Genomic DNA, 16,201 nt, shown 5'->3' on the forward strand with positions numbered 1-16,201 from the left:
AAGCATGGTCTTAATCAAGGGCTCGCAGCTGTGGGGGCACAGCGTCACTCAGGGTCAAGGCTGAGCTCCACCTGTGTGGCCTTGGGCACACAGCTGTGTGGCCTTGGGCAGCTACTCAATCTTTCTGAGCTTCCATCACCTCATCAGTAAAATGGGAGTCAGTCTACAGACCCCAAAGTAATCACACCTACTGTTATTTACTGGCAAGTTCTGCCCCAGGAATCGTTCCTTGAACACATTCCTCTCCCCCTATCCCTTCTCCCACCTCCAATTCCCTCCCCGCTCAACACACAAGCTGGAGGGGACCTCTTCCACCCTCAGGCTGGCACAGCAATCATCACTTTCTAGTTCCTTTTGCAGACACCCACCCTAGGCCATGTTATTATTTTGACAGAAGCCCAGACCCTCCCCAGACTGACCCCCACAGTCACACCCACTATGCAGCTAGGAAGACCGAGGACACTGCAATGAGTTACTATTGGCTGAGGTGGTTTTTTCATGTCCTGCTGGAAGCCACAGTGTGGTCCTGGTCTCCCTATAAATGTGAACCACCTAAATCATCAGCTGGTGGCCCAGAGCATCCCGGGGAAGCTCTGTGACATGAAGACAGACCCATCTCTACTGACAATACTCTCCGTTCACACAGAGTCATTCCACTTCCTCCTCAGGCGGTCAAGCACAGACAAAGCTGGGTCCATCCTGGCAGTGGATGATATGTACTGAGCACTGTGCATGGGCTGGGGTCTTGGCTGGGCACCGAGGACGTGATATGGCAGGAAGGAGACAGGCGGGTGGGGTGGGGTGGGGCTGCCCTGCAGAGGGTGGAGTGTGGTCAGAACGAGGAACATTGAGCAAAGGACTGAGGTGAGATGAGGGTCACAGAGAAAGGGACCTTCCTAAACCCTTTGTGGCCTCTTAGGCCTTCTCACAGGAGGGTTGGGGCCGCTCAGCTTCACTGGGCTACACCAGGGGGCTGTGCCTTCTCCCCAGAGTCACAGCCCAGCCTGAGGAATTCAGGAACACAGGTTTGAAACAGCTAGCAGAAAACCCAACCAAATCAAAAAACTGACAGAAAACTTCAAGGCCAGGCAAAGAGACCATTAAGACTTGGGAAGACCTTTGTGTGTTTTAATTAGTGAGTACTGACAGAGAAATTGCCAAACAGGTTTGGATGGATTTGCTTGAGAGCGACTTTTGGCTTGTCCCCACCAGAGTCTCCTCGGGAGGAAGGAGATGGACACCCTGGGTCTCAGGGCACCAAGGCCAGCAGCCCTGAGGAGGCTCCCAGAGGTGCAGTGGAATGTTCTCATTTCAGAGGCCTGGTCCCTCTCCGTAAGTGGTAGAAGGGACAGCTCATGGGCATGGTATTTTATTTTAATTTTTGGAAAACACGTCCAGGAATTTACTTCTCTCCATAGGGACTGGGAAGGAAGAAGAACTGTGTAGAGGGCAGAGGGTGAGGGTCCCACTGGAGAGAGGGGGGCTGTGCCCTGCTGTGGCTGTGGGTGAAGCCACAGAAGTGCTGGGGAGTCTGAGCTGGGGGCATGCCCCGGACTGTGGGCAGATTTTCAGCTTTAGGATTTGTAGGACTAATAGTATCTAAATTAAAAACAAAAAACAAAACAGGCAAACTCCTGGAGTGTGATACTTGTTTAAAAATAAAGTAAAAAAAGAACAAATTGTGATCCAGAAAACAAAAACCCAGCAGCAACAGGTAGTCACAGGACACGGGGAGAAGGAGTCGTGCACCGCAGAGGCGCAGGGCTGCGCCCTCTGAGAGAGGGCATAGATCTGCTCTAGGAGGCCCTTCCTGTCCCTTGGATTCCATGCAGATCTGCCCCAGCACCGCCACCCCCACCACCTCCTCCGGGGCTGACAGGGCCGCGAGAAACCTCCTACCGTCATACAGACAGACTGGAAGCTCCAGCACTGAGTGGCGTGGACCTTGGGTGCAGCGTTCCTGGCGCCGGCTCCGAAGGCGCGGGGAGAAAGGGTGGTGGTCAGAGCTGGTCTCAACACCAACCCTGCAGACCTCCAGCCTGCAGCTGCGGGCGGGACTAGGACCTCGTTTCACCGTGAGCCTGGACGCTGAGGTCGCTCATATTAACGCGCCCAGTGGCAAGATGAAGACACAATTTAAGAACAATTAAAGCGATGGTCACCCGAGGGGTGCCACGGTGGGGAGTTTTGGGAGCCTAGTTATTGTTATCATCCTTAATAAGGGATGGTGACCACCTGCGAAGAGTGCAAAGCGTGTAAGAGCTTCCCTGAAGTGGCTTTGTCCTGCTCCCCAGGGAAGATGGCCACCGGAGATGGGACGCAGGAGTCCGGCCCCGACCCCAGCTCCGCAAGCCCGCGGCGCGCCCTCCGGTGGTTCAGGGCGGCGCAGGAGGCACTCTGGCGGGTCCTTTGGGGCGCGCACCAATGGCTCCGACAGGGCAGGGCGGACGGTAGCCCGGGCACCTCCTTCCCGGGTCCCGGGCTCCTCTGCTCTCACCCCGCTCAAGGGGCGTCCGGGCCAATGGGGTCTGCCGAGCAGGCGAGCGGTCAGGTCGGAGGCCGAGCTGCTTATTTGCTCTACTTAAGCCGACGCCGGCGTGCCGGTGTGGATGACAGACGATCGCCTAGAGGATTCGCCGTCTTCACCACCTTCCCCGAGCTGCTCTTCATCTGGGAGCTTGTGAGTGGCTGGCGCGGTGAGCCGGGGCGGGGGCGGGATGGGCTGCGCCGCGCGCTGTAGCGGGGGCTCCGCATGGCTGACCCGACCAGATCCACAGATCGCGCGTTTCCCAGGAGCGTCAGGGCCAGGGTGAGGAAAGCCTGCCCCGAGGCAAACCGACCCCAGTTGTTTGTTTTAGAACAACTACAATGGGGGAAAGAATCTCCAGGACTTCGGTGGAAAAACCAAAATTAGGATTTCGTTTACAAAAATCAGCAAAAGAAACCTGAGCATCACCAACCAAGGTTTGGGCATTGGGTTGGTGTAGGAGGAGCTGAATCCAGATGATTCTCTTCTGACCTTTGAAATTTTCTGGCAAGGGAATGGATTTGCGACCACTTTGATCTGGAAATAATAAAACAGGCCATCCTTTGCTATGACACAGTCATTCTGCCCTATGTGTGGCGTGGGTGGAGGGGAGGAGGCTGGCTGAGCGGTCTTCTGCCTTGGCTGAGGTTCAGCAGTCCTAAGGCCTCTGTACTTGTGATTGGTCCCTCCTGAGGCTGGAGCAGCACAGCTTTGCTGGTGGTTGTGAGAAAGCGCTTCCTACCCTGGGCTCCTGGTAAAGTGCTCACTGTGTCACTAGGCTTCAGACTGCCCTCAACGTAAACTCCCCAGGAGCCACAGGCCCTTAGCTGGGAGGGGGTGTGCTGTGTGTATTCTGTGGGTGCAGAGCATCGCAGCCACGGAGACTGGTTTCCCGGCACCCCCACTGCAGAAGAGTTGGTTGGAAAAGAGTAAACCTGTCCAAAACTGACTGTTTAAAAACAGGACCCCAGCTTCTTATTGGCTGATGGAGGTAGGAGGGTGTGAACAGCAAAGGGAGCAGGTTCTGTCATCCATGGAGGGTTTGGGGAAAGGACTAAGGGGACCAAAGGTGCCTGGTGGCCCCATATCACTGCATTTGTGAGAGTTGAGTGACTTCTGGTCCTGGGGCTAGCCAGAATCAAGGAAGTGACATCTAGAAGAAACCCTGGACACCACTGTGCCCAGCCCCACCATTTCTAGATAGGGACACCCAGGCCCAGAGTGGGGAGGGGCTTGCACCCACTGGAACATTCTTTCCCGAAATGGCTCATCTACAGGCTCACAGAGAGTGGAGAGCACACTGGGCTGCTGGCCGAGGCCACTTCTGCAGCCTTAGGAAGGGTTTGGCTTTGCTCTGGGCTCAGGCATCTTCTCTGAGGGATCGCTAGGGTGGGGGACTGGGCCCCCTGGGGCCTGCCTTGAGGTGTGATGGGGCCAGCCAGTCTAGACTGGGTGGCGGCTGGGGGCTGACTCCTGATGGATTCAGAGCTGAGCCCTGGCTTCCACCTGTGACACAGCCCGTCTGGGGCTCCCTCCTGGCCTCTCAAGTACCAGGCCCTGGAAATAGTGTTTTGGACCAAAGGCCGCCAAGGGCGGGCCTGATGGGATAGCCCAGCAGGGGTTCTCCTCGGTGCTGATGGATGGGGACAGTGGGTGAGGGGCCCCCTCGTCCCTGAAGCACTAATGCCATGGGGAGGTGCAGGCCAACTCCTCACAGGTTTCAGACTGTTCCCGGGAGCACGGAGCAGCTCCCTGGATTCTCTGCATCAGGGGGCCCTGACTTGCCTTCTAGATTCTGGTGGAAGGTTTGGTTCCTGGTCGGCTCCTGCTGGGCACCAGCAGCATAATGACTTCCTAGGGTGACCTACTGGCCTTGGTTCTCTGCTCCAGGCTCTCACCAGTCCCAGCTCAGTAATAGCTGCTGTTCTGCCCACACTGGGGCAAACAACCCCGTGTTGAATCACTTCAATGCACCGAGGCCCTCGGGCCTGAGGAACTGTGTAGGAGCTAAAGGAAAGCCTTGTCAGCAGCCGTCACACACTGAGAGGCACAGGCAGGGGGAGGAGGAAGGCCCAGGGCCACTCAGCCAGTCTCAGCTGACCTGAAACTCCACACCAGAGCCCCGCTCCTGTTAGAAGGCAGCTGGGCTGTGAGGGGAGGGGCAGGAGAGGAGGCGGAGGGGGACGACCCCTGAAACTCCTGGGTCCAACTTAGAAGGAGGCCCTTAGAGGGCCCAGGGTACAGGCTTTGGGGGGGTCACTCCAGGAAAAGAGCAAAGCAGGAAGGACAGAAGGTGAAGCCCACGTCCCTACCCTGTTAGTAGGGGTCGGGGTGGGGGTGACAAAGGTCGTGTTGATGGTCCCAGGGATGAGGACCACAGCCCTGTGTCTGCTGAAGAGGGAGCCATGTCCTTCAGGGTTCTGATCTTTGCTTGTGTTTTGGTCTTAAACACAAACCCTGCTGTTCTTTCCTCTGAAGGAACGGAGCCTGTTGAGCCAGTGGAGGGCTGGGGAGGGGAGCCTGCCTCCCATCGCCTCCTCCTCTGTGATCTCGTCTCCTCTAGACACAGGGCGGCTGGGAGCAGGATGAAGGCTAAGGGGCTAGTCTCCTCTCCCCCCATGTTACTACTCTCATGGCCATTTCCAAAGCCAACCCTACACCGGGGAGATTTCTGGTGAACGGCCTGTGGGTCTCCTTGGGTACCTGCCACATGCAGGGACGTCCTGACCTGGCTCCATGGGCAACCTGTCAGAGCCGGCCCTCAGCAGCTGTGGAATGTGAGCAGGCCACTGCGCCTCAGTTTCTGCATCAATGAAATGGGGCTGTAATAGCACCCACCTCAAGGCTTGCTATGAGGAATAAGTGAGTTTAATGTACACAAAGCTCTTCAAACAACGTGGTGCACACACTCCTGCTCAATAGCTATTAGGTGCAATTATCATTAATTTACTAATAAGTCAAACACCTGCCCCGAGATCCACTGGCCAATCCGCGCTGAAAGGGGGCAACTGCAGGAGGGGCTGTGAGGCGATCCCGCACCACCTCTGACCTTAGACGACCTTCCCGGGCAGGGTGCACCAGGCAGGGGAGAGTGAGATTTGGGGGTGGGTGGGGCTGTGGAGGTCACACGTGATTTGTCCCTGCGGTCCCCAAGTACTGCACAGACAGCACGCTCTGTGGGGGTAGCTCTGCTCGGAGCTACCCCTGGTCAGCCTGATGGGGTGGCCAAGGGGAAGAGGGGGCCATGGCAGTCCTGTCCTGCCTTCTGCCTTGGGGGTGGGGACTTCCTGAGCCTCTCCAGCACGGCCTTGCCCGCCTGGTGCCAGGATGGGTGGGGAAAGCTCTGTGAATCCTGAGTGCAGAGCAAAGTGCTGCATCTGCCCGAAGGTGAAGGAACCAGTCACCAGAGGGCCGGGGATTAAACCTTTCAGAACTGATCTGTCATCGGCGTCACTGCATCACTGTCTGGGCGGGCACTCGAGCAGGGAGAGGAGAGCTTCTGCACGAAATTGTGCCCCACCTCCCCCAGCCCCCACCCTGCCCTGCAGCTGCTTAGTGATAAGTGAGGGACGGTTGGACTGAGGGGCCCGGCAGGAGGGAAGCACCCAGGTTTATGTCTTAGGACTCTTTCCAGAACCAGCCCCCCAGTCCTCACTGCTCTCCATTTGTGGCGCTCCTTTGGTGCAGGTGGCAATGGGGGGGCTAAGTCCTCTGTCCTTCAGGCCTGGCTTACCCAACAACTCCACTTGGAAGCCCACCCTGAGAACACCCCTTTCCTGTCCTGCAGACCCCTGCTTGTGGTCTGTCTCCCGCCTGGACCCTGAGTCCGCTCATATCCCTGCATGGACCATGCCCTTTGACACATTTGTTCTCAGCGGGCGGGGGTAGGACAGGGGCTAGGGTCTCATCTCCCAGCTGGCTGATGTTTGTGAATCATAACAGGGTCCTTGACCCCAAGGGCAGACAGAGGGTGAAACTGACAGTCACCACCAATTCCCCAGGGAGACCCCGGGACCCTCAGAGAAGCGCCAGGCCATTGATGGGGGTTTCTTCTCACTGTTGGCAGGCGCACACCTGTTTTGTTGACTGACTACACTACTGACCTATTTGGTGACTCCCATCAATACCTTTTGTTTTTCTCACTGAAGCCTCTTCCGTCTGGTCTACATTTCCACAGATTTTGTCTCTTAGAGATGGCTTACCCGTATTTTTCCCAGAACCTCCTTGTTTCTGTTTAGCCTGCTGGATAAAGCCAGGGGGTACAGGCGTGGTAGGAAAAATTTCCATCCAGGCCAAGACAAGCCTGTGTGAGAGCTCCCAACTTTGTGAATCTGGAGGAGCTTTCCTGGGAGCTGGTGATCGTCCTCTGCCTCGTGCGGGAGGGCAATACTGATCATTGATTGTTCATCATGCTCACGGCCAGTGCTGGGGAGCAGAGGTGTAGTGGGTACTGTGGAGAGAAGATTGCCCTGGACTTCAGGGAAGTGGGGGTGCAGGCCTGAATAGGGCCTTTCCCAGTCCACACTCACCCTGGTAATATCAACTACCAGACCTGAACTCCCCACCTCTCTCTTTGAATCCCAAATCTAGATGGTAACACAGATCTGTGAATATCCTAAAACCATTCAACTGTCACTTTAAATGGGTGAGCTGTATGGTATGTGAATTATCTCTCATTAGAGCTGTCTAAAAGAGAGAGAATTTCTCTCCACCATCTTACTATGAAACTTAGTGCTATAGTTAAACCATAAGAAGAAAAAAAGTCAGCATGATTTTATAAGGATTTTTGCAAGGTGGTGGACTCAGATGGGGGACAGGGTCCTGAGGTACCAGGGGGCAGGGCTGGGATGGGGCACAGGGGGGCTTTGTTCCTGTGCACAGAGATTCTTCCATAGACCCCGGGAAGCTGCATAAGAGAGTGTGTGTTTGTGTGTGTGTGTGCGTGTGTGTGAGACAGAGAAAGAAAGTGTGTGTGTGTGCGCGCGCGTGAGAGAGAGAGAGAGAGAAGGAGCGAGCGTTCCTAGGGAGCTGGCACACAGTCTTCATCACACTGTGAGAGCACACGCCCACAGCAGGTGGAGAGTCGGGATTGACCTGGAAGCTTCCCTCTGCACTGGGTGCTGGAAGCTCAGCCCAGAGCTGGGGCCACACTTGCTAGTGCACATTCAGGACTCTGTGGTGACACTCGGTGTGGTGACTGCGCTCTGACCTCCCCTCACTTTTCCTGCCTTTGGTTCCTGACTGAGCCACACGGGAGGAATCGAGCTGAAGGAGGTGCAGTGAGCTGAGTCTGCAGACCAGGCTCTGAGAGCCGCCTTCTCAGATTTCCAGGCACCATTTCCAGGCACCACCTGTGCATTCATTTACCTCCTATGTATTCTACAGTCAATTTTCTTCCAAAATACCTCTATCACTACCTTAAAAATAAAAACATTGCCCTTCTCCAGATCGCCTTTGCCTGCCCGTTCTTGGAGCTCCTGTTCTAGGGGAGTCCAGACACCTGGCTCCACCCTGAGCCCTTCTCCCTGCCTTAGTCAGAAAAACTGAAGACAGTGACAAAGAAACCGTTTTCCTGATGTGGCCTTCAGTGTCCCTCAATGCGATGTCCATTGGCCTCATACAAGCATCTCCAGCCCACTGGGTCCCACGTGGGCTTCCATAACTGAGGGCTCTCCCCTCCACACGCAAGGCCAGCTGTCCCTTTGGGATTTGGTCCATCAGTCGCGTGTTTAGGCACAGCCCTCTCACAAGAGACCCTGAGGGGCAGGTAACTAACTTGGACACTGACACACGCTGGACACGCCTCCCTGTGTCCCACACCCCAGATCAGCCGTGAGCAGGGGGACCCTCACCCCCTCCCTCACCTGGTCAGGGGCAGTACCATTTTGTCACTAACCAGATACATCTGTCTTGTGTTGAATGCTGCAAAGGAGAACGCAGGGCTCCCTGAGAACATGTGAACAGTACCCTGGAACCTCTGGCTGCAAAGCCGTCTCCAGCCATGTCCCAGCCCACTCCCAGCACGGTCCTTATCCGGGTGGGGACAGTGGATGAGGCTGAGCTGATGTCATTGGGATGAAGAAGGACAAGGAGAAGGGGAGAGAAGTGCAGAGAATCCCAGCTTGGGGTGTGCTTGTCCACAGGGGGAGTGGGACTGTGGCACTGAGGGGTGTTATGACGCCACGTCTGTCCTTACTCTCCCCTTTGATTGGGGCTCACTGACCCTTAGAGCATCAACTGGGGTGTCTCTTGGGTAATGACGAGGGAGTGCTTCTCTCATGCCCATCCTCGGCCACCCGAGGAGACTGGGCTGACCTGGGCCCTCTCTCCAGCCCCAGCTCCAGCACTCAGAGCACTTCCTGGACTTGGGGATTTAAGGAACCAATTTTTAAAAAAAAACTCTAGTGACATAGTGTGGCTAATTTATTTTGCCAATAAAGAACTAAAAATCTCCTGGTTACTACCATTTCATGAGAGTATGCACTACCATTTCAAAAGAGAGGATTTTTTTTTCCCCCAGAGGAAGTTTCTCCATGAGCTAACAGCTGTACCAGTCTTCCTCTATTTTGTATGTGGGTCGCCACCACAGCATGGCTGACGAGTGGCGTAGGTCTGCACTGGGGACCCAAACCTGCAAACCCAGGCCGCTGAAGTGGAGCATGCCGAACTTAGCTACTACAGCATGGGGCCAGCCCCAAGAAAGGATATTTTTATTTCAAAAATACTAGGAAAGATATAATGTCAAAATTAGCCCTTCTAATGTTAATACTGGATGGCATAAGTCCTTTCTTAGGATGATGAATTACTTAACTTCCATGTGCCTCACTTTCCCCATGTGACAAATGGGTCAGTACCTTGCTCATAGGGTTGTGTGGGGATTAACTGAGCTAACATTTGTAAAGTGCTTAGGACAGCACCTCACATATAAATGTATTAGTGCTTCTTACATAACAAATTAAAATTATATTTAAAAAGTGAATAAAAGCAAGCAAGCAGGGGATTGGGAAACACTGAGATTGGAGATCCAGGCTAGAGCCTTGGGGGTGAAAGAGTCATTTTTGGTGGAGAAGTGCCCACCGCTGCTCTCTGCCTCCTTCCTATTTTCTGCCCCTTGTGCTGCAGCATGACTCCTGGGTCTGGCCCTTCCTGGCCATGGGCTCTCCTGGTCTGATGCTCACCCCTGCCCTCCTTCCCTCTGCAGGTCTTTGGGGGCCTGGTGTGGATCCTCATCGCCTCGTCCCTGGTGCCCCTCCCCCTGTACCAGGGCTGGGTGATGTTCGTGTCTGTGTTCTGCTTCATAGGCACCACAGCCCTGCTCGTCCTCTACATAATTGGCGCCCATGATGGGGAGATTTCCTGGGTCACCCTGGTGAGTCGCATTCCTGGATGTTTGAGGGGGTGGGTAGTATTGGACCCTCTGCCCTGGGAGGCTGGCTTCTCCAGCGCTGGGTGAGGCTGCCCTGTAGACATCTCCCACCCGCGTTCCAAGGCTGAGCTGGCCAGGCCTTCAGCTCCGAGTGTGCACAGCAGCCCAGGGCTCCTGCAGCAAGGTCAGGAGGAGGTGAGGGCAGAGGGTGGCTGTCGCTGTCTGATCCCGTTGGGGCTGCTCTGCCTCCTCCTGCAGGACGGCCTTTTCATGGGTAACCAGCAGCCCACCCCCCTCCCATCCCGCCTGCACCTGCCAGGGCCTGTCGGCACCTCCTATCGTCCAGGAGGGCTGGGTTCCATCTCGGGGGAGCAGGGTCCTGGGGACTGGCCTTGGCTGCCCGTGTGAGGCCCTGCTTACTGCCCAGCTCCCCGTCACAGCCTTCTAAAGCCGGCTCACCAGAGAGGGGCTTGGTGGGGGACAGAGATGGCCTGTGGTCTCTGTTCTGCATAAATTCTGCTTTGAGGCCCATGAAGAGCGTGAAACTTACACTTGGGACCTCTGCCCATTATGTCCCCTGGAAGAGGGTGGGGGCCATTTGGCCGGGCCTCTCACTCTCAAAAGGTCTCCTACTTAGACTTGTGAAATCACCTCCAAATTCCAATAACTCAGAACCCTATTCTGGTACCTTTTTGTGTGTAAACATACCTGGGGCCCCCTTCACGCCTCCCCCCAAAATGAACAACAACAAAATAACAATGGAAATGTCCTGGGCCTCTCTCACCTGCACTGGTCACCGAGGCCACATCTGAACTAGGATTGTGACCATGGATGACACTCCTCAGGTCCAGAACCAATTTCTACCTATTCAATCAGAAGCGGCCCCCTCACTTGATCCCCCCTCAAGGGAAAGCAGCTGAAGTCCTTACTCTGCCCCCAAACCAGTGAGATAAAACTCAGCTGGACAAAGGACCCCTGGGAGGAAGGTGTTGGAGGAATGGTGATGGTGGATGGGGTCGGGGAGTCAAAGGAAGTAGCAGAAGATGACCAAGGGACCTGAGCCATGCTGGGAGGGGACAGGTCAGGTGGACGGTCTCTGCTGGGACCACAGCTGCCCCATGTCTCCACGTCTGGGCACCCCATCTCTCTGAAAGCCCTTTCTGACCCTGCAGGTCAGAGTCTACCACCATATTGCTGCCCTGTTTTACATCGTCTCTTCACTCCTAGAAGTTTTGGCCGCCAGCACCATGAAAGATACAGTCCCACGTGAACAATACCTTGAAAACGTCTTTGCTGCGGTGAGTCTCCCAGTCAACCGGCCTGAGTTCACAGCTCCCACTGCCGACTGACAGAGGGTCTGAGTGGAAGGCTGGCCGAGCTCTCTCATCTTTTCTTAGTTCACTAACTTTGGAATAAAATAAATCTTCCCCTCGTTTCTGAAGAAACAAAGGCCCGGAGAAGGGAAGGGAAGTGCCCAAGACTCCCTTCATCATCCGGTCAGTGCTGCGCTGCCCAGGCCTGGGCTGGCCCGGGGGTCCGTGTCTGGGTGGGCTTTGTGGAGGGTGGATGTGTGAGGAGACATGAGTGCTGAGTGCCCGGCACTGCCTGAGCTCTCCGTGAAGGATCGTATTGAACCCTCACAACAGCCTTGGGATGTTGGCACTGTTATCCCCATTTTACAGGTGGAGAGCCAGGGCACCAAGAGCATGGATAACCTGCTCTAGATCACCAGGAATTGGTGGGGCTGGTGTCCAGGCCAGGTGCTCTGTCACCCACACTCAGCACCAGTTTGGAGCAGTGAGTCTGGCCACTTGGGTCTCCTGGCTCTCCCTGAGTGGTCTTCCGTGGAAGCACACAGTCAGGCAGGGAGCACTGAGGCCTGGGCTGGAAAATCGAGTGGCCAGTGTCTCCCCGGGCCCTGGCTGTGGGGCTGGGGTGGTGGGGAGGACCTTCTGGGCCCAGCGAGTCCAGACCCCCAGCTGTGGGTGTTTGCTGCTGCGATTAGGCCCTCAGCTCTTCATAACGGTGTCTCCTGCCCCACAGCTCTGAGAACCTGTGGGAGGAGGAGGGGCCAGAGGTCACATCCCCACCAATTCCCTGTGCAGGTCCCTTGTGCTCTCTGGGCCTCGACTTGCTCATCTATGAAATGAGACGGTAATTCCTGGACGTTTCCCTCGAGGACTGCAGAGATATTAAACAGCTTCCTCCTGAGGCCTCACCCGGAGCACCGGGTGGAACAGGAGCTTGAACCTAATTCACCCCATTAGCTGAACAAATGGGGGTGCCAACTGTGTGTGACTGGGGGGCACATTGCGTGCGGGCCTCTGAGTTCTAAAAGAAACGTTCTCCAACTGCTGGGCCAGACCCATTGGTGGGTGAGGTCATGTGAGGTCGTGACCTGGATTTTCTTTTTGTTAGAATGAGTTGGAATGACAGGATAAGAGAATGTATTGTTTCATAAAACTTTTTTCCAGAGCTGTGCATGGGTGGGCTTGCACCAGTGTGCTAACTCAATAACCATATTAAATGTATTTCTAGCGATGAGTATTGTTTAAAAAATAAGAAAAAGTTTCAGAAATAGTGCTCCTCAGATTTCTAGATGTCATCCTATGAATTATGGAAATTCCAAGGTCAAATGTAATGACAGATCACAAGATGTCAGCTCCAGGAGCCAAAGCTGTGCCGTCCCCCCATTTTGGAGAGGACAGAGCAGAGGCTGAGAGAAAACCCACAGGGTGGGCACTGTTGGGCTCTGGGGGAAAGTTCCTTAAAGCCTTGTCTGCCGGTCCCTGTGGGCCCGTCCCCTGCCCGGGGGAAGCCACATGCTCCTCTTATGCTCCCAGCCTGCTCCCCAGGTCATCAACATGGCCACCTCATGTTCCCTGCACCCCCTCACATATCCCACAGTGTGGGAATGTCTCCCGTATTGGCTCATCTCCCAAGATGGCTGGTTTCTAAACAGTAGGACAGCCAGGCAGCCCCTAGGTTGCTCTCCCTTCCCTTGGGAGACTGGTAATCTGCCTTCTCTGTTATCCTTCAAATGACACTGTTTCATCTCCCCCTCACCTTAGAGCCTATACCTCCCCCATCCCAACCCCAGAAGCCTTCTCTCTGAACAGACATCAGCAAGACATTTGACAACAAGTTCTGTAAAATTATTGCAGACAATGGTACTGAAATGTAGATGGAATGTGGCTAGTGGGTCAGCACTTGATGGAACAACCCAGATGGGCTGAATTAATGCCCCTGCCCACTGGACAGATCTCTAGCTGAGAACCACTGGGCTCTACAGTTTTCTGACCTTTCTCTTTTATTTTTATCAAAATGCAGCACAGATCCAGAGAAGTGAGCAGGATACAACTGTACAGCTTGATGAGTTTCCATAAAGTGAACTCCTCTGTGTAACAAGCATCCAGATTAAGAAATAGAACATCATAAACAGCTCCCACATCCCCTTCTTGTCCTGCCCCCATCACTGTGCACCCACACCAAGGATTACCACGGTCCTGATTTCCAGCTGCCTCGTTCGGTTTTGCCTGCTTGTGAACCTCATGTAAATGGAATTACACAGTGTGTATTCCTTTATGTCTGGCTTCTTTCTCTCCACCGTAGGTGTGTGAGGCTCAGCCCCACTGTTGGGTGGAGATGTACAGTGTTTATTCTCGTTGCTGTGGAGTGTTCCATTCATGACTACACCAGCGTCCCTTTATCCAGTCCACCATTGATCGTGTCTCCCCGTTTGTTAGTTGAGTTGGAGAAACATGACCATGCCCAGGCACAGTCAGGAGTGCCAGAATCAAGAATCACGATGTTCTCAGCAGGCAGGGGCTCTGGGCTGAGACCACCAAGGAGAAATATGAGCTCTGTTCACTGTGAAGTCTCGCCTTTCTATTCACAATATCAATTGTCTCAGTGCACAGGGGAGGAGGAGTCATGATTACTCAGGATTTAACCCCAGACCCTGCCCAACCATCACATGCCCTTCCCGTGGTCTCGGGGATGGCCAGTCCAAGGTGTGGGAGGCGTCTCAAGACCTTCTCCCACACACCCCTGGCCTTTGGAAGCATCTGGCCTCCTCTCGCCCTCTGTGGTTCCTGATGGGGACCTGCCTCAAAAGCTGAGCTTCCGCCTCCTTTGCTGGCAGCACAGTGTCTGCACTGGAGGGATCCCTGGGATTGGTGGAAGCTGACTGAGGGTAGCTGGAAATTTCTGCCGAAATCTGGAGGTTTCCGGATCTTAACAGGGGTGGGCAATAAGGGCAGATGTTTAGCGAGAGGGGTTTCTGAAAGCATAAGGATGTCCCTTCATGTCCCTGGCTGTCAATGTCCCCAAGGTGCCATATCTTGCCCTCACTTGGAAAATAAGTCTCTGTTTCCTCTTCCTGTGGGGACTTCTGAGGTGCCTCTGCCCAGGGTTCTTACGGGGTCTGGAAAAGCTCAGACAGTAAACTGCTCCCACCTGACGGGGAGAGGTGTTTTTTTTTGGGGGGCCACTCACTCATGTGTGACTGCTCCTTTCAGCCAGAGTACTTCAGAGTTCCCAGATGAGTTCTCTTAAATGTGTTATTAAATAACTGGGTTACTGATCGCCTCTGGTCAGTGAGGGTGAAGGGTTGGCCCCCGTGTGGGGCAGGGAGAGAGCAGGCTCGGGGACGGCTGGTATTTATGGGCATTTTCAAGAGTCATGGTGCGTAGCCCCTAAATGCTGTGCCTGGGCTGGAAACTCTTGACCCTATGCCCAACGTCACAGAACCAGGCCACGTCCAGTGGATCATTAGGTCACCTGGAGCTCTGTGCCGAAAGCATTCTGGGGCCATATCTGGGCTCAGCAAGAGAGGATGTCTGCGTGAGTGATGGGAAGCAGCAGTGGTCCACACACTTCAGGGCTGTCATCCGGAGGGATATGTGAGCAGCCGGCCCAGTGCGGACAGCCCATGCCTTGCCCTCTCCCCATGTATTCCCATTAATGGTTATTTTTCTTGGTTTCAGGTATTTTCATGCGTAGCCACTCTGCTGTACACGGTCCATATGATTTCTGTTTAATCCAATGAAAGATTTTGGAACTTTAAAGCGGAAGAAGTTTAGCTGAAAACCCAACAGTATTCACTGATTGGCCACCTTCCAGCATAACTTTTTAGAATGCAGAAATGCTCTCGATGGTGGAAAAAAGAAACCAAAAGAAGAGCAACGCTCTGTGTCTTGTGGGTGTTATGTTGACTCTCCCATGTCCCCTCCTGTCAGGGTTGGGGACTTGCTGCCTTTAGCCTCCAAGTTCTGAGCTGTCTTTCAGGGTCATTTCCTATTTGTGACAGGGGGCAGTGGGGTGGGAAGTGGGGACTGTGATCTGAGAGACCATGAAACAAAGATCCCCTGCTGACCACTGGACTGGATCTTGAGAACTCTCTACTGGAATTTTCCACAGGCTCTCTTGAGCACCCATCCTGTGGCATGTTTCTGAGTCTTCATGGATATTCTCCTGTCATAGGGATAAAACTCACCCAACAAATATTTGCAGATGTCCACGGTGAAAGATAGACCTTTGAAATACTTTATAAAGTTCCTTTGTGTTCAATACTTTTGTGGGGTGTTTTTTGGGTTTTGTTAATTCCCCAGTATCAGGAACACCGTCATTTCAGTTTCTTTCTGGGGAATCCTTTGGCTTAGACGGAATCTCTAGAGGCAGCATCAAATGGCAGTTCAGATGACAGCTGTGTGTGCTCGGCCACTGCACTCAGGGAGCCCGGCGCTCGGTCTCCCACCCTCCCCGCTACTGGGGGCGTCAGATGGCTTCACCCTCCCTGGAAACTCACCAAGTACCAGCCTGGGGGTCCCCTTCCTTTTCCTATAAGACAAGGGGTCTGTGCTCAACTAGAGAGTCCTGAAGCCACAAGAAAACAAGGTGCAGAAGTTTCTTCTCACTCTGTGAAGCTGATCAGAAATGTTCTGGGCGGTGGGCTGTGTGTTCTGTTCCAATTAGTGATGTGGATAATAAACTGTTTTTAGGATTTCCTTGGGCCGCTCCAGAGGAGAGGAAGGGGGCCAGACTACAGAGTGACAGGAAGTGAAGTGACAGTGATGAGGCCACGTTTCCGGATGAGATGTCCGGGTGATTCCAGAGTTGCTATTTTTTTTTTTTTTGATGATTTCCTCTTCTCTCTTTTTTTCTGTACTTTTTCAGAACTTCTTTTATTTGGCTATTAGAGTTTCTGAACTGGTTCTCTAAGCTTCGTTGCTTTCCCATTTTCCATCTCTGTCATTTTGCTCTACTTTCTGGGAAGTCCCTCACATTTATCACCCAACCGTTCTACT

At 54.0% G+C, this 16,201-nt stretch overlaps 1 protein-coding gene across 4 annotated transcripts; it reads left to right on the plus strand.

Annotated features, from left to right (window-relative positions):
* Window positions 1-1,857: 1,857 nt before the first annotated feature.
* LOC131399924 (uncharacterized) lies at window positions 1,858-15,996 on the plus strand. 4 transcript variants are annotated; one of them, XM_058534565.1, is made up of 4 exons: window positions 1,858-2,680; window positions 9,729-9,896; window positions 11,121-11,191; window positions 14,882-14,944. In XM_058534565.1, exons 1-3 carry the CDS (start codon window positions 2,225-2,227, stop codon window positions 11,142-11,144), a joined length of 648 nt encoding a protein of 215 aa, XP_058390548.1. In that variant the 5' UTR covers window positions 1,858-2,224; the 3' UTR covers window positions 11,145-11,191; window positions 14,882-14,944. The 4 variants fall into 4 exon arrangements, with proteins under 4 accessions (XP_058390548.1, XP_058390549.1, XP_058390546.1 ...); XM_058534566.1 differs by having other exon boundaries at window positions 11,124-11,191; XM_058534563.1 differs by lacking the exon at window positions 14,882-14,944 and adding an exon at window positions 13,224-14,875 and having other exon boundaries at window positions 11,066-11,191.
* Window positions 15,997-16,201: the final 205 nt, after the last annotated feature.

The sequence above is a fragment of the Diceros bicornis genome, chromosome 40, assembly GCF_020826845.1.
Source record: "Diceros bicornis minor isolate mBicDic1 chromosome 40, mDicBic1.mat.cur, whole genome shotgun sequence".
In the NCBI taxonomy this organism is placed as follows: Eukaryota; Metazoa; Chordata; class Mammalia; order Perissodactyla; family Rhinocerotidae; genus Diceros; species Diceros bicornis.